The 25,077-nt window shown below is 40.6% G+C and overlaps 1 protein-coding gene across 1 annotated transcript in view; it reads right to left on the bottom strand.

Moving 5' to 3' along the window:
* Positions 1-25,077, bottom strand: part of gpc5a (glypican 5a) — a 124,906-nt gene that overhangs the window by 45,387 nt on the left and 54,442 nt on the right. The window contains exons 7-8 of the mRNA XM_041943657.1: positions 20,294-20,414; positions 5,976-6,138 (exon numbers count right to left, since the gene is read on the bottom strand). Coding sequence (XP_041799591.1) covers positions 5,976-6,138; positions 20,294-20,414 — 284 coding nt within the window. The remainder of the gene's footprint in view (positions 1-5,975; positions 6,139-20,293; positions 20,415-25,077) is intronic.

The following is a 25,077-nucleotide window of genomic DNA, read 5'->3' as shown; positions in this document are numbered from 1 at the left end:
TGCATCAAAGGAGTTTAACCCTTTAACACCTGCACAAAGCACACACAGTCACACCAATAAAGTTCCACAGACATACATCTTTTCTTAATGTGCGCTACAGTTATGTCTATTATAATTAGTAATGATGATCCCTGTTATTATGCTTTACAAATACACAGCACTGTGATCTTACAACAGTTTTGACATTGAGGTGCTGGTTCTCATCAGCATTAAATGTTTGTTTAATTTAATTAAGGAGGAAAAGACGTGTGTGGATGTGTGTGCTTGTTCAACCAACTGGCAGCTCTGTAAGAACCACAAAAGCAGAGCCTGATGTGGGAAGAACATGCACAACAGAGCCTGGATCTCTCTGGCATGTCTTGGATTGCTGAAGGTTTTTTTTTCTTTTTTTTTTAAAGTCGGCGTTACCTGGTGAGGTGTGAGCAGGCAGCGCATCACCATGTGGAACAGGGTGAAGTCAATCAGTCTTTTTCTGTTTTCACTGCGTGTTTTCAGTAATTCCTTGGGTTTACACAAAAAACAGAGCAGCCTAAACATACTCTAACAAAGCCAGAGACTCGGTCAGGAGTTGCAATGTGGTTAACACTACCCTGCTGCAGCAGCTAAATCGTCAAAAATCCTTGAAATATTTCTGAAGGATGAACGAATCACATTGTTGCTTCTTGTCACACACACAGCATTCTCACACAAGAGTAATTCTGCTTAATGAGGATAATCCCTTAAATCAGGCTTCTATTGTCAGTATTGAGCTTCTCCCATTTTATTTCCTTATCATCCTGATCTATCATCGGCATGTTCTGCTGATAAACATCAAAGGCGGAGAGACGAGGGATTACGGATAATTGCAGAGAGAGAAATCAAATTAAATCATACATGGTGTTTAGGTATCTGGCACTGTTGCTGCACCATCATTGTGCTCAGTTCACTTTGACAGACTGGCACGCTTGTCAGAAATATATATATTATTTAATATATATAGTCTAGGCTTTAAAAACACAAACGTCACTGATAAACACTGTGAAAAAGATTGGAACACAAACCCCTGCATCGCATTTCTCTATCACTTTGTTTCTCAACACTTCTCTCTCACTCTCCCTGTGATTTCACCGTGAATAATTTCACAATGACACTTACTACATTTTTGTTCAACACTGTGTCTGGATCATGTTTTTGGTGAGACGATATTAGTACTTTGGTTTTCATCTCACCTTCGAGGATTTTTTTACCCAGTGCTGCGGTTGCATTTGCTTCTGGTTCTGTAGATGTATTTAATATTGTATTTCTGTCTCTTCAGCTTTCTGTTTTGAAGTTTTGCACACAAACTGAAACAAAAACTAACAATGTTCATTAATAGTGCATCACCACCACTGCGATTTAGCCTCATGGTAGCCAATTTATCAACTCTGTTGCTACAGTGAGATGTTGTAACTTTTAAGAACCCTCAGCTGTATTTCAAGCAACAAATAAAACTAAATTAATCATGTTTTCCATCCTTCGAAAACAAAGTTAATGTATTGACTGTCAAAACACTTGGCGAGCGCTCAGTGCAGCGGATGCAGATTTGCACCGCTTGCTTGTCTGATCTAAATGAGTGTGACGATCACAGTGCATCCCAGACACAACAAACCATCTCCCTGCCCTATGAGCTGCGTGCTGTAGCAAATCAATTTATGTGCTACTTAGCATATGATGTCATCAGGCAACTTGTAGTGACTCCAGGCAACGTTTTGATTAAAGGGACAGTTTCCTCCTGTGGTGCTATTTAACCATCTAGATTGTTTTGATGTGAGTTGTCGAGTTCTGGAGATACGGGCTAGAGATGCCTGCGTTCTCTCAAATATAATGAACTACACAACACTCTGCTCGTGCTGCTCAAAGCACGAAAACAATACATCTGAAGCATGAGCCTCTCGTCCGTGAGTGGATGCACGCTTCCTTTTAAATTCTGCCATCACTCGAGAGGAAGCAGACATTTCTACAGCCGATATTTCTTGAACTCAGCAACTCACGACAGAACAATCTAGATGGACAAATAGCACAAGAGCAAAACAATTTATTTTTGATTTGGGGTTGAATTGTTCCCTTTAAAAGAGAGCTCACATCCCAAAGGAGGCTTCCTCTTTCTTGAGGGATTATTAGCCCTTTCGGTTTTCATCTATGCACATGCATTCAAACTCTGCAATATTTGAGAGAATTTACAATTTGGAAAAACTGGGATGTGGATTTTTGTACTTTCTGTATGAAGTGACACAAAATAAAGCATACTGATCTATTTTATACTGAATCAAAGACCTGATGTTGCCATTTGTGTTATGGTCACAGGCTGTCATTTTTGATTGGCTGCCATTCACAAGGGGGCGTGTCTTACTGAATACAACATTGTCAAAGCGCAGTCCACGGAGGGGGAGTAGAGAGACATTGATCCATGCAACAAGTCCTTCAAGTCATGACAAAACATGCTGTTTGCATACTCCCTCTAGAACAGGCATGTCAAACAGATTCCACAAAGGGCCGTGTGGCTGCAGGTTTTAGTTCTAACCAAGGAGGAGCAGACCAGGCTGGAATCAATTAATCAGCTGATCTCAGTCTTCAGCTGATAAGTGATGCAGCCACACGGCCCTTTATGGATGTCAGGAAGGTGGGGACTTAAGGGGAAACTAGGAGGGAAACTAAGAGGGGAACTAAGGGTTGAACCCAAATGCAGACAAACAAAGGGGACGTAGACTATGGATAAACAATAACACGCAACACAACGAGACAAGACTAGGGCTACACAATCAGGACATGAACACAGACAAACCAAGGGAGGCACTAGATTTAAATTAAATTTATTAATCACAAATAAGACACACCTAAGGGAACTAACACAAACTCTAAGGGCTAGACACACAAGGCTACACAGGGAAACACTGAGCAACTGAAAAAAGCACTAACACAAAACCTGGCGGAACTACGACAAGACAAGAAACTCAATTACATAAACTGTGGGAGACTATAGACATGACTAGGAATAAACTACAAATAAAATAAAGAACAGAAAACGCTCCCGAAGGAGGAAAACACAAAAGCTATGATATGCAACAAACAGAACTAGGTAAGAAAAACTATCAACTCAAAGTTCACTCTTAAAAACAGAATGAAACAAGAATCTAATAACAAAAGTACTCAAACACAAAATCTCTCTTTATCGAGGAAAACAAATCGGCAAGCCACAAAACTATGAAAAGAAAACAGAAACTAAGTTATGCACGTTCAAACAAATAACACGCACGACAGGACAATACTGAGGGCGGGGAACACTACATAAATCAAGACCTGGACATGAACAAAGTAAACTCACTTACATGGACTGAAACAAAGGACAAGAGCAAACCAAGGAGACATACACATGAAACACGACACGGACGTGAACAAAGATAACGCAGCACAGAAACACTTACGTGAGACCAGACTCGGACATGACAAAGAAACCACACAACAAACACTCACGAGGGGACTATGGCATGGGTTATAGCAAGAACACAGACTATGACTTTGGCTAAGGTTTCTCAGACAACGAACCGACAAGGACAAAGGGAAGACACGGACTTAAATACACTAGGGAGAAACACTAATGAGACACAGGTGGAAACAATCTGACAATCACACGGGAGGGAAAACACAGGAAGTAAAGCAACCCAAAGACACATGACATGAACCTTCAAAATAAAACAGGAAGTAACCAAAACCAGGCAAAGACAAGACACAATGGGAAGCTTAACAAAATACAAACAAGACATGGCAAGGATAGAGACTAATACAAAACATGGCATGACTGAGACAAAAGTAACTAAATGAGGCAATGGCAAGAATCAACAAGAGAAACTAAACAAAAACCGGCGTGCAAGGCACGGGTCATGACAATGGAATAGTTTGGACATGCCTGCTCTAGAACAACGCATAGAAGCTTCTCACGATCTGATGCCCCCATCAGCCAGGCGACATAATCTTTCTGCTCCTTCCTAAAGCTGGAGTGAAAAGCCAGCCGTCACTAAGAGCGGTAAAAGCAATGCTGTTTAAATATGGGGATAAAATTCTCTCCTTGAAGGCACTGATAGTGTTGCACTTGGTGATACAGAAGAAAAGAGAGTTAGAGAATGAAGTTCAAGCCCAGCTTACTTTCTAACTTTCTAACTCTGCACAGCTGGATAATTGCTGCGTGAACAGGGCGTGAATGTCAGATTGTCAGTTCGGGAAAGTTGCTAAAATGTTGGGACACAGCCCCTCCAAATGACATCTGAAAGATGTTTGGAGGAAGAGGCTTCCAAAGCTATTTGACCATCCAACAAGCACTTTTGAAAATGCGCACTGGCAGCTTAGTATGTTCCCCTGAGGGCGAAGTTATCATCACACCACTCCCAGCTTTCCTGAGCTCGGCGCTTTCCAGTGAAGTGTATGAGGAAATTCTGACTAACTACATAAGCAGATCAGGTCTCGGGTCAAAGTGTTTATTGGTCACTAACAGTCTCATAGGATTGGTCAAATGAGGGCTGAACATCGTGTTTATTAACCTGTGTCATACACAGTTAGTGTCCAAAAGTGTTACATGTCTGTGTTGGTTGTAAACAATGATGATGGAGAATTATTCAGAGGATGGGTGGCCTGTTTATCTTTAACCTTTATTCTCTCCTGCAGGTTGAAGGGGTGTTTTGGATTAAACCTCCATTATTATAATTTGTATTCAAATTATGCGTGCAGATAAACACAAAAAGTACACAATTTTATGTTCAGGAAAAACATTACATGGACTGATTATAGTTGTTTTTAAAGGTAAGGTCCAATTAAGAAGAATAAGAAGAATAGCATTTTCCTGTGGTATGATTTGAAGGCATGTCTTTATTTCTCTAAAGGATAAGTACTTACAGTAAGAATTTGCTGTACTTTCAATCTGTTTTATGTTGTGTAAGACTCTTCCAGTAAGAGGGGCCAATAAAGCATTATGTTTTTAGTGCTCAGCTTGCAAATTCTACTAGAACAATAAAACCCAAAGAAAAATACCCACACTAAACAGGCACCAAAAGAAACACATTTTGGAACAATGAATGGTAAAAACCCTGCAGAATCCTGCAGGGGCTGGCCAGAGGTCTGGCTCAGGTGGGGAATCCTCAGTATTTGTGTGAGGGTCAGGCAGCAGGGGACATGCTTGACAGAGGTCACAACAGACAGTGGGTCATAAATATGGGAGACAGGCTGATCTGGCCTGTGACAAGGAAAGGGCGGCTCTACTGTAATGGGTGATAAATGTCAGAGCCTCCCTACAGCCTCAAATGAGCGATTGTTAAGCAGCTTCCCAGAGCCTGAGCCGCCAAAGCCTCGAGACAGACTGACAAGCAGTAAAGGAAACATTTAAACGGATAGAACGGCTTGTTTGGATGACCCCTCCTTCCTCGCTGTCGCCGCGGGCAAAACGAGAGAGGTGATTAATCAGGTTGTTAGCATGTTTGATGGAGAGCAGAGGAGAAGAGGACTCCATGTGCTGAGAGGAGAGGAGAAGAGAGTGTGAAAGGTAGAAAAGTGAAGAGGAGAGCTCTCCCAGTGTGATTCATCAGGGGTTACTGATCCTCTGGGGAGCAATAATTTTTAAAGTAACAGGCCATGATTGCAATAATGTCCCCATAGCAACTATTATCTTTAATGACTATTATTATGACTGTCATTAAATGGAGACTGGAACAAGTCTAACTAAAATACAGTCTTCACTGACTAAAAACTAAATTTAATTTCTGCAACTTTAAAAGGGTTGACGGGCAAAAAGCTGAATTTAATGTATGAGAATATATATGTGTAGTCTATGACTAGTTACGCTTTATCTATTGCTGTTATTCTATTTCATCTATTTGTTACTTACTTGTCAGGGATCATGTAAAAGAAAACCTTCATACACATCAATTCATTGGTTAATTGTTCAATAAAATGCGAAATAAGATAAGACTTACATTTGGAGACTCTGGGGACTTTCCTCTTGTTCTCGCCACCACCTGAGCCGCCACAACCGTCCTCATCATCGCAGTCGCCGCTGTAACGTCCCTCTGTGTCTCCACTTCCTGTTTCGATCTGGTCCAGCGACCCCAGTTTGGGAATGGACTTTCCCTGCAGCAGCTGGTCGTGAATGAAGACACATAGAAACACGGGTTTTATTTCACAGCAGTAAATTGGTTTAAAGTAGTTCTAACTATGCGTTTGTGTGCCCACACTTTAAAAGTTTTTGTATGCCCTGCTGCAAGAGGCACTGTAACTACATTATGTGTATATCATATTCACATTCAGTATTCACAGCAGTGAACAAGGTCCTCTCATGGCAAGGACAGCACAGAATATGGCATCAGAAAATCAAGAGAAAATGCAAAGAGCTGCTGATTGTGCTGCTCATCAGCCACAGTCCTCTTAAGTAATTAAAAACTGCAAATCCACAGATTGACTGCATTGAAAACGGCAGATTTTCTATAAAACGTTTTTGCCCGCATTTCTGTTGAATCCTGATTTTGTTCATATGAGTGCTTCCAATATCAAAAAATAAGAAGTTAAATTAATTTTTTTATGTAAATAGTAATTTTAAAATATACACTCTTAGGCTGCTGAGTTAAAGTTCATCATACTGACTATGAGCATCAATAAGTATCCCGATGGCCACCAAATACAAACTATACTTAAATGAATCCATAGCACGAGTTGCAAGATGCTCACCCTTCTTGGCCGCGGTGGCCTGCGGGGCAGCTAAACTTTCTGCTGTATTGCTGCGCAGCAGAATCTCAAAGACTTTGTGAACTCGATACCAGGGGAAATGCATACGCTAATTGGCTCATTTAAATTCATGGTGCGTCATTGGAAACAAGAGGCACTGCTTTGTGTTGATCAGAAAGGTAGTGTCTATGCTAATTAGTTACTGTTGTGGTTCAGTGCAGGGGAGCAAAAGTGTCAGGGTTGCTGCCATGGCTGAGCTGGGACATATCTGTGCTGGTAATTAGCCTGTCTGGGGTCTCTGCTCCTCAGTGGCGACAGGTGAGAAGATGGAAAGTATTGAGAGTTTGGACAGAATGCAAGCGCTCCTTCTGTATGTGTAATTGCCATGATTTTTTTCTTTGCATGTCAGAGATCTACATGGAATAATGAGCTTCTGCGGTGCCTGACATTAGCTTGGTCTGGGAGTTTCACTGAATCTGAACTTTGTGCTTCACAATCCAGGTGGTGGAGCGCTGCTCGAGGGCACAGTATGTTCAGAGTTCAAAGGCTGCCGACTCCGAACCTCGTTTACAGAGGAAACAGCATCTTGAAGTAATTAGCCTGCACATATGAGACAACATCCAACCTGAGCTTTACGACTCACTTATTTAGGGTTTGCAAGGAGGTGAAGGGGCTAAGATATATGTATAAATAAGCCTGTGTACACACATACTTGAGTAGAAGAGGAAAACGTGCTCTTTTCTTTCACATGTACATTAGTAAACTCAACCACGACTTTTGGGTCAAGTCTCAAATCACAACTTTATTAGAAACTTTGATGCATGAGGAGAATCACTGGAGAGCCGACTTGATCTGACTTTGATAATCTGAAACACTTTCTAATTTATTGACTTGACCAAATGTATATTTTCTATTCCCAGTTCACTCCTACAAATTGGTTTTTCATGCACAAGAACACGAACCAAAACCGAAGGATTCGGCCAGTGATATTCTATGTTTTTATTATTCTCAACAAAACCCATTAAAAGATCAAGACCAACAATGAACTGCAGCCACTAACCAGCATTGCCTGTGCAGCCAGAGCCTGATAAAGCTCATTTCTCTGTGTCGTGGAGCTTCTAAGTCGAGTAGGAACACATTAGGGAGCGCTGCTGTAACACTAGGTGATATGTTCCTTCATTAACTGTATGTTATTTTGAGATGATTGCACATACGCCACCCTGCTGCCTTAAGCAGCTTTCAAAGTCTTCAATTCAGCTTTCTTAGCACATTATTCAGCTGGTTTTTAAAAATGAAAGTATTCCCGACCTCTTTTTAAAGATCTTCAATCAGAGCCATTGGGCTTGGAGTCGATAGCTGCAGACAAGGCAGCAAAGCATTGTGCGATCTGCTAACATTGTTGGTTTTGGTCTTTTCATGAGTGTTCACCACCCGGTCTTTAACATTATCCATAAGACAATACATGAAAGAGAAAAAAGGGTTTATGCAAATAAGGAGATAAGAGAGTGATACCGTGTGTTGGCGCTGCCAGGTGACACGATTTGCATCAAATTCTCGTTAGCTAATGATATTTCACAGCAAACTCATTTTGTTCCAAACCTGAGGACACACTGGTCATATCTGAGAAGCCTGTCAATCAGCAAGCTAATCAATACTTTTACTCTTTGGGGCCGGGGGACTAACTGCTCTGCGTTTGATTGTATTGAGCAGCTGTACTGCTCTTTCTGACACACAATGAAGCATGCCTGAATGGCCTAACTGTGTCATTAGCCACAATTCTGCGAATGACATGGGCCTTTGTCTCACACTGGCTGCTCTGATTCGTTCAGTGCATCTGCAGATGAGAAACTGCTCTGAGTAGGCACCCTAGGGCAGCCCCTGCCTGTTACTGCAGTGTGGAGAGGAATGACGTCAAACATTATCAACCACTAGAGCAATCACAAGATATTCTGAGGTTATTTTATGAGCTCTCTATTCAGTCATACTGAACTCTACATGCTCCTAATTATCAAACAGCTGCCATTATTAACCTGAAACAAGAAAGGAAGTGGGCCTTTATTTGACATAAAGTGTTATTAGAGACAAGTCTTTATAAGTGATTCACACTGTTTTACTAGCAGACATATTTTAGTTCCCATTTGCTGTGTTAATTTTCTGTAGCTGCATGTGTTTCATTAAAACACATCTAACTGGAAGCAATTAGTCAAAGACAACTGAAGCTACAGTGGAATAGGAACTTACTGTAGTAATTAAATTCCCATTTCCTCCAGTGGTTCATCTGTTGAATCTGTTAAAAGTTTTTTTTTCCATGTCTTAATGTAATGGCCATTCCTCCTGCAACTGCGCCACCCTCAATTTCTTTCAAGTAACCGGCCGATTGGAAGAGCAGTAGCAATACTGAGCTTTCACACCAAAAACGCAAGTTCGACATTGTGCAGAAAAAGGCAGTTATTTCCCACAGAGAGAGAGGCTGCATTCTCTCACGTTGTTGCACAAGCCAAAGCTGTGCACTCTCCGTGATTCCACAAAAGTTGGGACAATGTGTAGAACGCAAATAAAAACAGAACACAATCACTGGCAAATGAACTGTGTTTACTGAGCTTACAAAGTGTTCCTGAGTCCATGTAGTAATCTCCTTGATACAATGATGTGGTCACAAAGTGAAGAACCTCGCTCCATCCTCGCATGAGAACGACTGAGCCTTCCCAGGTGGCTCCTTTCATGGCCAATCATGATACTATCACCTGTTACTGTCCTGACTTGTTTGAAACTTGCTGGCATCAAATCCAGAATAGGCAGATATTTACAAAAATCAATGAAGTAGATGAGGTCAAACATTAAATGTATACAAATACACTGACCTCCACTGGGATTCTGCCACTGATGAAAGGCAGAACAAGTTATGGTGGTGAAAAATACCAGGAAAGTATATTATATGCATCTCTGCAAGGCAGAGTATTGTGATTATTTCATTTCCATGTAGTCGGCAGAATCCTAGTTAGCTCCTTGGTAGGATTTTTTTTTTTCTCCTTTTCTTTCTGCATCTGCTCTTATGCATTTAGTCTGAAACCGGTGTTACACAACATCTAGTGGCTTGTGCAGCCACAGACTGTCAGCGATTCAGAAATGGCTTTCATGTACAAGTAAGTTACAAAAGCACATCTGAATGATCCCGGTGCTGATCCACCTCTTGACTTTGTAAAAACATAAGTGTTAAGTAAAAGTCAACGCTACCGGTCTTGTACAAATATGGTACAAAAAACCATGTTACCATGACGACGAGTCAAAACATCACTCTGTCCAAAACTTTTGTTTATGACTAAACTACTCCAAAACATTCCCATTAGCCTCAGCTGTACTTTGTGTTCAGTACTAATTAGCAAATGCTAGCATGCTAACACCCTAATCTAAGATGATGAACGCGGTAAGAATTGCACCTGCTAAAAGTCACCATGGGAACATTGCCATTGTGAGCACGTTAGCATAGTGACATTTATCTCATTCCGATTGTCATTGCTCATTCTGAGTGATTTATCTTGTTTACTGGGACATATTTGTTCTTGTTTGTTTCCGAACTCACTGCTGTACATATCACAAACTTTTTCATAATACCAGCTGCTTCCTCAGGAAATCATAACAAAGAGTGTAGTTTGTGAGGCGTCTAAAGAAAAAAAAAATCGCCATGGGGACAGAGGCTTGGCTCAACTTTCATCACCGCACCTTGGGAGAGTATTCTGACAGGCAGCATCACAGTCTATGTTTTGGCAGATTTGACTGTACAGAACAGGAAACTGCAGCAGACTGTAAAAGCTAGCATCAAAAATTTACTGTCACAGACCTCCTACGACTCTATGATATCTTCATTACCCGCTGCATAAGGAAAGCCCAAGGCATCATCAAGGACACCAGTCATTCAGCCCACACACGGATCTCACTGCTGCCATCTGGAAAACGCTACCAGAGCATTAAATCACGCACCACCAGTTTCAAAGACAGTTTCTTCCCACAGGTAGAATAATGAAGAGTACACACACACACGCACGCACACAAACAGACACTAACAATGTGCCTACCAGCCTGTGGCTCTGTGTTTATTGTATATTTTCTGAGGTATCACTAAATCGTACTATCTATTGTGTTTTTTTGCTTCTTGTTCAAGGTTGAGAGTGCCACGGTGCAGAAATTGTATTTTTAACACAGATGAACTTGATAAAGGCATCACCCTCTGGAGGTAAACTGAGGCAGGTGGAACTAAAACAATAAGATTAATTAAACTCTACCTCATGTATTTCTGGCTGTCAGTGTACTTTTTTGACCTCAATATAGAGCCATTAAAAATATTGAACCATTCAATTTCTAAAACAATATAATACAGTAGAGAAAATTGCTAGAAAATCTCATTTTACTGCCATCTAATGCCTGGAATGTTCACTCAGCTGTCAATTTATGACCTCAAGCCATTACAGTATGTACTTTAGCTGCATCTGCAGTAATGGAACACGGCAATGGCCATCATACATGTATCTTGTAAATGTAAGGGCATCATCATCACTATATTCATCCTGCCCACACAAACATTCAGCATGCATTTCCCACCACAGGCAAAGGTAGGTGTAGACCCAAAAAACTAAGTTTCAGATTACCTGCCAGTCACGAGTAATAGCACACGCTTTTATGGTCAATTAAAACGTACAGCGCAGATTATGTATAGGGTACATTTCCTCGAGATGTGCAGGGTGTCATGTGGCAAAGTGAATCACACCTCCAGAGATCCGAGAGATGACTCAAGCTGCATGTGGATTTTTGAGATCATTAGTATTCTCTTGGAGCGCATACTTCTAGAGGGTGGAGGAGAGATCTTACAATGATCATATTTGCCAGTCAGAGGAGAAAAGTGTCAGGATGTAAGTCGGCTCCCAAGACACACACTGTCATTTTCCATCTCCCTCACCGCACTGGCAGCACTGACAGGATGTTTATCTGGACTGAATGCAGCAGCAGCTACGAGGCAGCAGGTCAGTGAGTGAGAGGCCAGAGTAGAAATTAGAGTATGATGTGAATTTTAGAGTAATACAATCATTCAAATTAACCCTCTGTCTAACTAAATGTAGGATAATGCTGCAGATATTCTATAATTTGCTTATTGCCAGCAAATCCCATGAAAAGATCAAAACCAACAATGAAGTGATCCCACTAGCATGTAAAGCCTGATACAGCTTTTTTTGTCAATGCAACAGACCAAAGCTATTAAAAACACATCACTGAGCAGCAGCTTTGCACTGGGTGACATGTTCCTCCTTTACAATGAAAATTTTAGACGACCACTGCCCTGCTGCTGCAAATACTCACTAAAGCACCGAGTGTGTATTAATCCACTGTTGAACATAGTCCTCGACAAATATACTTAGTTCTGTTTGAGTAATATTTGCAAAAAACTACAGTGCCATATATTCATGACCTATTTTTAAAGATTTAAGTCTTCAGTAGGAAGCAATGGGCTTGAGGCGGAATCAGAAATATGGTGGGGAAATCAGAAAATACAGAGAGATGTAGAGCAGCACCAGCCGTATTTATCCTTCAAACCACCATCACCACGCTCCTGAAACTTAACTTAGTGTTTTCAGTTCTCTAAACTGAACCATACAGCATCAGCCATACTTTAGTTCTTATGAGCATGTATGGTAGGAAAAAGAAAAGTGAACATTTAAGTACACTGACATATATAACAGTAAATACTGTGGACATGTTAAATATGAGCATTTTTCAGCATCTTGAATAACGCAACTGACCAATTCCACAAAGAGGCTTATGCTGCTGCTGCTGCTGCTCAAACTGGATTTTAATCATGGATAAGCACATGCAATCGTTTCAGATAACGTTGTTATCTACAGGTACGCAGCTTGGCTGGATTTGTCTTGGAATGTTTCTGTTTGCTGTGCTTACCTCACGGGTATAATGAATGCCACAATGAGCGTGGGTTAAAAAACAAATTATTACGCCGCAGGTTTTGGTGTTTGTCTCCTATTAATCATTAAGATTGGCTTTCACATTCCTGATGTATCTGACTTCACAGATCCCTTGGCGAATACCAACATGAATGAATCAAACGAACGGGATGTGTGCGTCATCTTCAGTCGATGTGGTGAGTTAATTACCTCTGGAGAACAGGATGATGCTCATAACCAAGATTGTCTTTGCTCCTCAACTGGACTTCTACAACAGTCAAATGTAAATGCACATTTGGAGCACAACAAATAAAATGCGAATATATTCTATGTGTTAATCCTTTGGACTAAGAGCAGAGGGGGCCTGAATAATTCACAAGCAAAACTGCTGGTCAACCACCACATCAATGACTGGTAAATAATTCAGCCCGCAGACTGGGTGAGGAGCTGCTTGCTCCTGATTTTGATTGAGAGACACAGGGACAGGGCCTACTTATAGATTCTTGATGGGTTTTACCACATCAAGAGGAGAGGACAGCCAAGGAGGAGAGGAGCCAACAAATAATTCATAGGAAAGAGCTGCTGATGAGCAAGATGATGAAATCTAGAGTTTGTATGCTCAGATTGCATGATGAATTTGTCAATAGCTGCATTGCTGTTTTGTGTTTTCCTGCAGCCTCAGCTGTGGAATAGTAATGATCCATTTTCATTTGGTTCTATGGAAACTGTGAGCACTTTCCGCACTAGAGTTAGTCAAGGTCAGGGGCGAATAGATGGAAATAGTAAAGAACATTTCTGATATGTAGATGAAAAACATGGAAATCGACATTTGCATGGGTGCATCATTCTTATCCTCACAAAAATGCCCAACAGTGGCGTCTTTTAAGGTAATAGAATTTCACCTTTTGCCTCAGCCTGCCATTCATGCACACATGCACATGTACTTTAAGATAAGTCTCATCATATTAATGAGGTGCACCAATACTGTAGTGATTTATAGAAGTAATATACTGCGTAGTGCACATCCAGATGTGCCCACAGTCACTCATGTGAACCGTGGAATGAGTGTGTGCACTGGTATATGTAATTGATGTTTTTCCTGGTCATAAACTCAGCTGCCATTAACCCCCTCCCACACACACCCTCTATACATCCTCCCCTTGCATCAAGTACTCATCTACCACATATAGTAAATCCAATAAACCTAAACTTCAAAGAATCATTTAACACTGGGTGTATTTTAAATCTGAATGTGACCCACATATCCTCCCGAAGCCTCAATTTCCATCCTCAGCAGCCACATTGTCAGTGAATTACATGATTACCACTGCCTGGGACTCCCTGTCCTGTAATCTGTCTATCTCATATCATGTGTGATCAACATGTTTAAGACAGCAGAGGAAGAAAATGCTGGGGTTTAAAATGTATTGTTGGCAAGTTCATGCACATAGGCTGACACTTGCCGCTCTTCACCAGCTGATGAGATATCAATCAGAACTATTTGCAAATCAGACCCATTTGCAAATCAAGTCCCGATGAGATGATAATGCAAACTAGACTCAAGGACTGTGTGCAGACAAGCTGTTAAATGAATAGTACCAGATGTATAACATGAAGGTCTGCAACTCTTAGACATGGCATGTAAGATTTCATCGTCCTCTACATTGGTGTCTTATAGGAAAGCTCAAAGTAATTTCTGTATTTTCTCTGATGCTGAACAATGCAGTGTACTTTCGACTCTACAGGAACCACTTTTATCAGTTTTTATTCAGTTTGGCCTGTTTAAAACGTTTTCTACTTTAGAAAGAAGAAAGAGTTCAACAGTCTGAGTATGATTTTCCTGACAGCAGGGTTTCTTTGTGAGGTAGCCTGCTCTGAAAAACAAAATTGCTCATAGATAAAAGTCCATATAATAAGTCCTCAAAATAAAACAACTGTAAGTACCTTCTAAAACACAGCTAATGACAAAAGTTTAAGCAAGCAAAACTACAGATTCAGAACAGATCAAGTTCTGTTTTTATCAGTCGACGAAGGCTCCAAGAGACGTGAACCCCTGCATTTCTTATTTTTTAAACACTCTTGGGTGAGGCAATGAAACACAATCCAGGAAGTCCAGTTAGCAGATTAACGATTACAGGCCAAAGCACAGTACACTGGTTTGTCACACTCACTGGTAGGATTTTTCATCTTTGAAATGTTATCTTGGCGTCACGGTATTTCAAGCTGCAGCGCCGGATTGTTGGATGGTGTTTGCTGTGCTGCAGCAAACGTTGAGCCTGGTTCGACTTTTTTGTCAGGCAAACCTGTGTTGGTTTGGCGGAGCTCTTTGTGTCAACCACGCTGTGCTTTTTACATGCAGGATTCAAGTCGGTCTGAACGCGCCTTGTTCTATTTTTTTAATCTCCATAGCTACATCACACCAATCTGTCCCCCATTTGGGTGACGGATCGCCTACTGAACTGACCTCCTCTGCATAAGTAGGCGACAAACTAAACACACTGTCTGATTTCCATTTGGTTCCCAGTCATGCAAACCTGCCAACATAAGCAGCAGATGTTTGTGAACACACTGTTTCAACTGATTTCACCATTGAACTACTAACCGCAATTTTCCCAGAATGCCTTGAAAAATCCCACAATTTTGAGGTAAGACTTAAAAGCACTAAAACAACATCACACAAATTCTGCCTTTGCAGCTGAAAAAAGGATGATTTTTTTCATGATTTGCAGAACCACATTAGCATTTGTACTCACTTGCTGTCATTCTCTGGTGAGAGACGTAAACAAATATAAACCACATTTTAATTATTTGTAAAGCTCAGTGATGTTTGGACAAATTCTGCCATGCTTTCGCATACCGTCTGTTTCTAATCCTTAGGAGCAATTGAGAGAAAACATACACTATGATAAATTATTCTGCAAATCTAATATGAGCCGTACAAGTAGCACAACAAAGCACTCCCTCTTGAGAATCAGTTTGACCCACTGATGGAGTGTAATTTGGATTGAGTGTACTTGAGATGTTCCTACAATTATTTGCTGATTATCTGCATCTTGAATTCCTGTAAAACCCAAACAAAACCTTGGAATAGTGTACAGAAAAGAACATCTTGTTGAACAGAACATCTGGATGGTTACCATCACGACTACACAAAACACACAAGGTTCAGTATTTACCCTACTGTACAGGCACAGCGTCTTTATTTCTATTTTGTCAGCATGTGCTGGAGGCAGTGCTGGCACAGACCACGAGGATTTGGCAAACAGCTCTTGTGCAGAAGGGCAAATGTTGAGTTTCAACACAAGTAGATTTTAACTACAAAATCAAACTTTTGAGGGCTCTCCTTTTTTCACAAAAACTGCTCTTTGAACACTTCTGAAGGCAGCCATCACACTTCACCCCATCACTTCCGGACGAGATCTGGCCACATTCAGGCTCAACAGGCAAATTCAGTGGAAGAAAATGGCAGCAACATCTTGAAGCTGGATGTGCAGATGTGATCGAGTTACCAGTCTGTCCATATTCTGGCCGAATCCATCTTAAATCATTAAAGATGGATTTGGTGTCTCAAAGAGCTTGTTGGACTAATAGATGTAAAATCTTGTCATCCATTATTATTAGAAATCTGTTTAAAGTAACAATGAAGACAATAAATGTCTGTTAAGTCACTATCTGTGCTGAATGATGTAACACAATGGTGACTGAACCTTTGGCCCGCTGATGAAACTATTGCAGTATTGATATATTTGTAGTAATACAAACTGTGTGTCAGTCTCAACATTCCCAGAAAAAATGTATTAAGTTATTGTTAATGCAAACCAAACATTTCCTACCGTTGCAGCTTCACATGAAAACCATTTAACTGGCAAATCAGGAGTTGACTTGTATTGCGAAGTAGTCACAGCAAAATGCAATGCTGCCATTGAGTTTTGCACTTACTGCTATCGATCATCAAAAATGCATTGAGAAAACAAGACAGTGGCCATTTTCGGCATTAAAAAAAAATCAGTTTGAAATGCTGCAGTTTGGCATATTTCAAGGAGCAACAGAACAAGATGGAGCAGCAACGCTCGGATGTTAGATGAAGAGCTGCAGGCAACAGGCTGCACACCAACTTCAACTTCTTAGCAAGGTAACAAACAGCTTTCACTGTGGCCTGCTGTTCGCAGACTCATGCAGCACAAAATCACATCACGGTTGATCGCAGAATGATGGAAAAAGGCCAATTATTGCCTCACTACTTTAGTAAAATTACAGTAGTTTGTTTTGCTTAACTGCAAACTTAAACTTGCTTAAACCGCATTACCACCCACAAAGAAAAACTGTCACCTGTGTTGGATTTTATTGTGTTAAATGAACAGAAACACTGTTGACACCTCAGAGATTTTATCTGGATACTAGTTATATTCTATGGGACTATTTAGGTGGGGGATTTTGTATGTATTGTACATAACGTGTTGCTGAAGAGTGGCTGAAATGTGAAGCTTCATCTGCTCCGAGAAACATCAGAATCTGATCAGAAATTGTCAGCGATGTTATCATACACATATTGAAATTTGTTCGGACTCCGATTAAAGTATTTGAGCAGAGAGCTTAATCTGTTAGGGTGTCAAATTTCACCGGCACCCCAGGCCTGGAGTCTACAGCAATGCTAGCAGCGATGTCATGCTACAGGCCCAGCAGTACTTTGCGCTAAATGCTAACATCTGGATGCTAATATTCTCACAATTACAACACCAACACGCTGATGCTAAGTGTGTTCGTTTACCATGGTCGCCATATTAGCTTAGTGTGCTAGCAAGCTGCTTGCTAATGAGCATGAAACACAAGGTAAAGCTGGGATTCTGACAGGAAACACAACATAACGTGGAGAAAAACCACATGCTGCAAATTAGTTTCGACTGAGACTCTGTTCAGGTTGCGTTGTCTTTTCATTTCATGCTGCTTTTGTTCAGCAAATTCTGTAAATGCATTTACATTTAAGTGAATTCCCAGGTGGCTGATTTTTAAGGGGGAATTAAGAGCCAGTGAGTCAGTGTTACATGATTTCTATGCCATTCTTACCAAACGATCCTTCTTATTCATGTATTAAAAAATGTCATCTATTTCATTTTCAATTAAACTTGGAAGAAATGTTCTTGGGAGAATCTTTTTGACAAAAACTGTGCATCTGCTGGGTCATTGTCTTTGAATATGGACAAAGGCTGCTGCTCGGGTTGTGAAAGCAGCACATCATTCCAAAACTGAAGCAAAAAACAGAATTTCGATAAACCGGAAAATGTACCTGCAATATGTCACTTTTTTCTGTACAAGCTGTGAACGTGAAAATCAAATGTCACACTGTGAGTGTTTTGTTTTTCCTGTTTGTTTGCTACATGTCAGAGTCAGTTGGTTTGTTCACAGACCAGAGATTTGCCTCTCAGATGGGTGAGCAAACTGATAATGAGCAATAGATCAAATGTGTTATAGTGCCGCTTTTCATCACTGTTTGTGACAGCACTAACGAGTTCACGCAACATCTCATTTTTTTAAAAAAAGCAAAGCACATGCAAGGAAAGAAATGCTTTAAATGTGTAACTTCAAGAAGGAAAGACGAAAAACAAAAGGAAAGCAAATGTCTACAGCTGCTTTGAGCTCTATGGAGCATTTTAACATATTTCAGCTCACAGTTTTTGTTTTCTGGTTGCAAGTTGACCATTTTTTTCAGTAAAGAAGCTCTGAACACTGTACAGATATTTCCATTGGTCCAAAAGGTAAATAAATAAAAGAGGAGTGACAACTGGATTTATATTTGCCATGTGAACAGAAACACAGCTCAAAATGAATAATATGATGAAGGGTTAAATAAGATAAACTGCCACAATATAAAGATATACGGACAAATATATAGGTATAGATACCTTAAATATGAATATAGATGGCCAAAACATAGATTTCATGAATATAAACATAGATATTTATGAAGATAAATATATGGGAAATTACCATTTTTGGGGGGATGCCTAGATATTGCATTGGAAAAAAAATATTCAGCTTCTTTGGTGTTGTTATCAGTTTTTATAAAAATTTGGACAATTTGGTTTGGCTTCATGCTGTGGTCCCACTGTGTTTTTTTCCAGCTAATAAGCTCCAGATATAATCATCTGCAAGGATCAATTTGCCAAAAAACCCTTCTACTTCAGTGTGTTCAAACTTCTACTACTCAATGCCAGTAACACTTACAGTGAGTGAGTCTTTCAAAACAGACCAAAACCATGCTTCTACTCCAAATGGTTCAAAAACAGCTATTAGTTCACCTTGGGTATGCTTTGGGTAGGAGTTTTTAGGCCACACAGTTATGGGATTGGTTGAGACCTACATTTACTACATGGGATCAATGAGAGAATTGCTCATAACTGATCAGTTATTACATTGGGTAGAACCAAAGACTGAGTTTACCAGGACAGGAGGAACAGGTGGCAAGCTAACAATGTTGATGAAAATGTTTCTGTTACAATGAACAGCTAGCAGAAAAAGGAGATGAACAGAAAATGTGGACAAAAAGAGGCAAGTATGTGCAAAAGATGTTGCACGGAAAAAAACAGAGGGTTTAAAGTTACAGAAGATTATAAATGATTACATAATCTGGGCTGAGCTGACGATCGTGACCTGTTTCACAGTAGTTCCAGTAAATCATGCGCAGCAGATTTCGGAGTATTCTGAGTCGTTAAACTTTCTCCTGTAGATAAAAATTCACAGAAGCACAAGGGCATACAAAAAGATGCACATTTAAGACGCAAGTGGCAAAAACACACACAGAGAGAGAAAGACATACAGAGTGAATGCCAATGAGGCAGATCAGGAGCTCCTGAATGGTTATGCTATAGATTTATGTGTTCTGACATCCCACAGATGGTGTGAATTAGTCAGGGAGGGGGTGCCAGCACGAGGTCAAGAGAGGTGACCTGGCCTTCAGCCTGCCACTTGGGAAAGCAGAGCAACAGACATGTGAAGCTGCCGCTGCAATGCAACAACCCAGAGGCTGCTACAGCAGCTGTTATTGAAGATACAGAAGTGAGAGTGCTCCCGTAAACTGCCCTAATCTCATCATCCTGAGAGATAAACAGCACTGAAAGGAGCCACAGCAGCACAAACGCACATAAAAGCAGGCTGGGTGATAGAAAAGCTACATTGATTTAGACAAAGAGGAAAAAAAAAAGAATTTTGTAAATATGAAGACACACAAACCAGATCAAATGGGTTTCTAAATGTGTAATGATTGATTTTTGTTTTTTCATTGCCAGCAGATGATTTTGCATTTGAGACCAGCTTTCTATTAGCCGGTACTTACTGGTAATATGAAAGATGATAAAAAATAAACGATTTTGTTGAGTTATTCAAAGGCGAAGAGTAGGGGGCTTCAGCTTTGCAAGCAGCTTTTCAAGGCAGCCGATTCTGCGTACCTTGAAGAACGAACCCAAAGCTAACACAAGATACTTAATGTTCCATAAAACAAAGAAGCACAGAGAATTAGCAGATTGCCTGAGGAGACAATTACCATATGTTTGACAGAATAAGGGATGGAAATATAGACTTACAGCAGAGGGAGAGTTGGAAACATATACAGTAAATATGCGAGACAGGCTCACCTGATTGATGTGTTTCAGTTTGTCAATGATCTGATTTATTACAGGGTCCGCTCCCTTCACTTTGACCTCAGGGTTGGTACTCTGAGCCTTGATCCCATTGCCCACCACACGGAGGGTATAGCTGTGAACAAAAGACAGGGTCTGTCAGGATTTTCAAATATCCATCAGTCATGTTAAAGTGTAACATGAGAAACACCAGTGGTGGAATGTAACCTCAAAGCGGTACTTGCACTTGAGTATTTTACTTCATTTTATGCTACCTTGTCCTTCTACTCTAAAACTTTTTTAGAGGGAAATGTATTCTACAGCTATGACTAGTTACTTTTCACATAAATACTATAGATTAAAAAGCATATATTAAGGTTATAAAACACCACGCACAGTTAGAGGTTAAATCAGTGGTTCCCAAACTTTATGCCTTGTGATTTTTTTTTTTTTGTCATGTTTGATTTGTCTATGAGATATTAGCAGTTCCACCTAAAAGATATTTCCCATCCAAATTTCTCAGATGGGTTAATTTAAATGCTCAAGGCCCAAAAAGCAAAGATTAGAGAAAAGCCTGAAAACTAGTACAGATTTGTGTGGCAGAAATTAGTTTCTTCTTCTTTTCTCTCCCATTGATTGTCTCACAGCATCTCAGATTTACCTTTAGAGGGAGACCAGATTGAGAACCATTACACTGAAAACAGTACTAGCAATCTAATAATGTCATATATAACAATATATAGTATTAGAGTAGTGTTACTTTTAATACTTTAAAGGACCACTGTGTAGGATTTAGTGGCATCTAGTAGTGAGGTTGTGGATTACATCAACTGAATATCCCTCGCCACACCCTCCCCATCCAAGCGAACAGGAGAACCTGTGGTGAAAATATGAAAACGCAAAAGGTGCTCCAGAGTTAGTGTTTGGTTTGTCCGCTCTGGGCTACTGTACATGGTGGTGCAACAGGGCAGACTCTGTGATTATACACTAATGAAAATCCATTATCCATTTCTGCCAATAGATCCCCCCAAATCCTGGACCCACACACTGGACCTTTAACCACAATCTGTCGAAAACACTTCTGTATTTTGACTTCAGCAGTAGTTTAAATGCAGGATTTTTGCAGGACTTCATTTTCCCACCACTGAAAAATACACCTGCCGCTATGTGTCGGAAAAGCAAACTCGAGCAAGACTGGAAAAAGATCAATACTGTGAACTCACCCAAAGGTGATGACACAATTCATTTGTGGGCATAGCTTGGGGTTAAAGTGGCATCTGTGAGGAGCCATGATTCACCTGCACGTGCACACATGCAGCGCTAAGGCTGCATATTACATGCACGCTTTATAAAATCTGCACATCAAGCCCTTTATGATCTCTCTTCGAAATGAAACTATTAAACCACACTGTGGCTACCGTACATTGCGCTCAACTATTCATTTATGATTTGTGCCTTAACATTTCAATATGTGGCATTAATCCTTGTTTTAAAGCAGTTCATTGTTGTTATAGCCTGGTAATAGGCTTCAGTTTGCCTCAAGGACTCCTCACTCTTTGGTTTCAGTGCAGTCTGTCAGCTGTAATGACTGTGACCATGACGGCCGGTGAGTGAGCACAATCCTCTCACATCTCAATCTCCAGCATATCAATTAATCAAACTAGTAGATCAAGGTAAAGTCACTCATTGTTGAAAGGCCTGCTGAGCTCTTTGTGCATGGTGTGTGTGTGTGTGTGTGTGTGTGTGTGTGTGTGTGTGTGTGTGTGTGTGTGTGTGTGTGTGTGTGTGTGTGTGTGTGTGTGTGTGTGTTTGCAGCGGTCCTGACAAAGTGCAGACAGCACAGACCACCAAGCTGTCGGCGCGATGTCACTTTGAGCTATAATATCTGGATTAGTGAAGTAAAAATCCAAAAAACAGCAGCTAAAGTGGCTGCTGGGTGACGTTGTAGCAGCCAACACAAATTGGGTGCACTCTTCAAGCAACAAAAGGTCAGAAAGAAAAAAGAAAGTATGAATAAATAAAGTGCAGGAACCATGGGTGCCGAATTTATTTAAAAGAAAAGGTGGGTGGCAGAATTCAGATTTAGTCATGATGTCTCCTTCCTTGAGATGCAATTTTGATGCTAATTTCTTGCTCGTCAGACCTCCAAAATGTGGTTAGTTTTGGAAAAACACAGCTGCCATTCAGTGTCCTTTTTTAGTTATTCATCAGCAATTAGTCTGTGATCGGCACTATTTTTCTTACTAGGCTTCACTTTTTGTGGCCTCTGTCCTCTCCATCGCTGCTGTGGCTGCTGTCTATCTGGCAGCCGCATCAAATGAAATATTAAACTGGACATTTTCAATCTGGCCACAATAACAGTGCTTTGGTAATTTAGAGAACAGATGCAGATGCCCATTGATGTCTTCATAAAAATGCATTCGTGTGACAGACAAAAATATCACTATATAACTATAAATCACGTCTTTTGTTTCCTTTACACCAAAAGAACATTTCTGTCACGAGTACAACTTTCTAGATAGATTGTAGATGCATAAACAGGCTTTCAAACTGTCTCATACTTTGTGTGGTAGGTGTGCAATTTTTCTGGGTCTACTGATTTTGACTACACACCCTTAAAAGTGTCATCTCTAAAGCCTGATTTCAAGCATGCACACCCTCTATAAAATTCCTTGATGAAAATAATATGGTACAGCTTTGGGAATTTTCTTCATCATCTCACAGCTGTGCAGCTCTTCTGTACGGCTCGTGTGCAAGCAGCAACCTCTGGGGCTAAAAATGAAGTGTTGAATGGCCACTTGCTGGCTCCAATAGTCAATCCCCACAATCCCCCATATTAAAATGCCCAGCTTTACAACAGAAATAAAGATGGTTTGGTCTCTATAGCTAATTGGCCTGTTCATGACAACTGTACAGGGTGTTATATAACTCAAGTGTTTGAGTCTTCGGCCCGTCTCAGCTCCACAAACACTCCACCTCTTTGCCCATTTTTGAATTAGCTAGGGGATTGATGGAGTCAGACACTGTGGCTCACATTTTTCAAAAGAAAGACAAAGCTAAACAAGAATGACAGTATAAGCTGAAGAGATGGTTTATCAGTAATGGGTGTCTGACTGAGCATTCAATGTTGAATTGAATGTAAATGCACAGTGTGCAAGTTCAATTAATAGTGAGACAGGTTGGGTCATTTTAACATTCTGGCAAGCGACTGCATAAACATAGTCAATCTTGGGCAACTTTGGCACTTCTCCATCATAATGTTGATTGATGAGCACTGTCCCAAATAAATAAGTACAATTATCATGCCAAAAGAACTCTTTAAACTGAAGCATCACACCACATCATCAGCATAACACATTTCAAGTCAGGACAGGAGCATTAAAGACTGGGAAAGTTGTGGAGCGCTCCAAAAACACCTGTTTGGATCATTCCACAGGTAAACAGGTTGATTGGTAACAGGTGATAGTATCATGATTGGGTATGAAAGGAGCATCCTGGAAAGGCTCAGTCATTCACAAGCAATGATGGAGCGAGGTTCAACACTTTGTGAACACGTGATTGTATAAAGGATGTTACTACATGTGCTCTGGAACACTTTGTACAACCGTTTTTCTTAACATTTTACACAGCATCCTAACTTTTGTGGAATCAGGGCTGTACTGCAGAGTAACCACATTGCTGCAGTGCATGTCAGCAAGTTCACAGGTTTCCTGCCATAACACGATTTCTCAGAATAATTCGTCTTCTTGTGTGCAACTAAACATACTGATCGACCAAACTGTAAGTGTGAGAAGTGAAGGCCCTGCTTGCTTGCGGCAGCAGGCCCCTGCGGCTGGAGGCAGATACGTTTGGAATAAACTGCACCTGAACCATGTACACTGGGGCTATGATCCCGCTGCCTCCAGCTCTGTTTAATCCCTGGACACACCTGCTGAGATGCAGACTGTATGTGTAAGAACTGGAATGAAGATAGTCCTTGCTGGGTCTGGCATTACTATAAATTGTTAGGGGTAAACCTGCTCAAAAAGATAAATGCAAAAGATCAATAATAAAGGGAGATTACTATGTCCACTTTGACTTGTAGCCTTTGACAATCTCATAGATTGAACCATCCTATCCTATAGCCATCCTATGCAATAAATAGCACAAAATCCACTTCTTCATGACCTTTACTGCAGTGTTTTTCCCCATTTCTGTACAGTATGATTAATAGCAGATTGAAGAGATTACATCAGAGCCATCTGTGCCCAGTTCCACCCAATGAAAATGTGCACGGCCACACATCTGTATAAAAAAATGCATGTTATTACCAAAAACTGTTTTGCATTGTGAAAACCACAGACATGCATGACTTTAGTGCAGTTGAAAGAAGGTATAAAATATCACTGGTATCCAAGCACGTACACACATGCGGCTCCTCTTGCATTCAGTAAGCGATGTGTTTCATTATGCCACTGGGATCCATAACCTGAAACACATACAATTTCTTGTAACATGCTGCAGGGCTGGCAATGCAGCACAAGGGCTCTCCTGGGGTTGCAACACCAGAAAATAAGAGCCTGCTCCTTAAAAGGTGTCACACATAAAAAAAAAAACGTTGATCATAGTCATCATATATTCTTCAGTGTGAGTAGAAAGCATACAGTAGCATCAAGCACAACCTACAACAGGATATCAAACGGCTGAGTGATTGCCTGTGTCTCTGTAGACCAGCAGCAGGATCTTGTAATCCATATCCTTCTCCCCAAAGGGACGCTTGGTTTGCATCTCATCTCTGCTCACTCTGCTGTTCAACCCTA

The sequence above is a fragment of the Chelmon rostratus genome, chromosome 1, assembly GCF_017976325.1.
Source record: "Chelmon rostratus isolate fCheRos1 chromosome 1, fCheRos1.pri, whole genome shotgun sequence".
NCBI classification, from domain to species: domain Eukaryota; kingdom Metazoa; phylum Chordata; class Actinopteri; order Chaetodontiformes; family Chaetodontidae; genus Chelmon; species Chelmon rostratus.
This window is presented reverse-complemented; position numbering and strand designations above follow the sequence as displayed.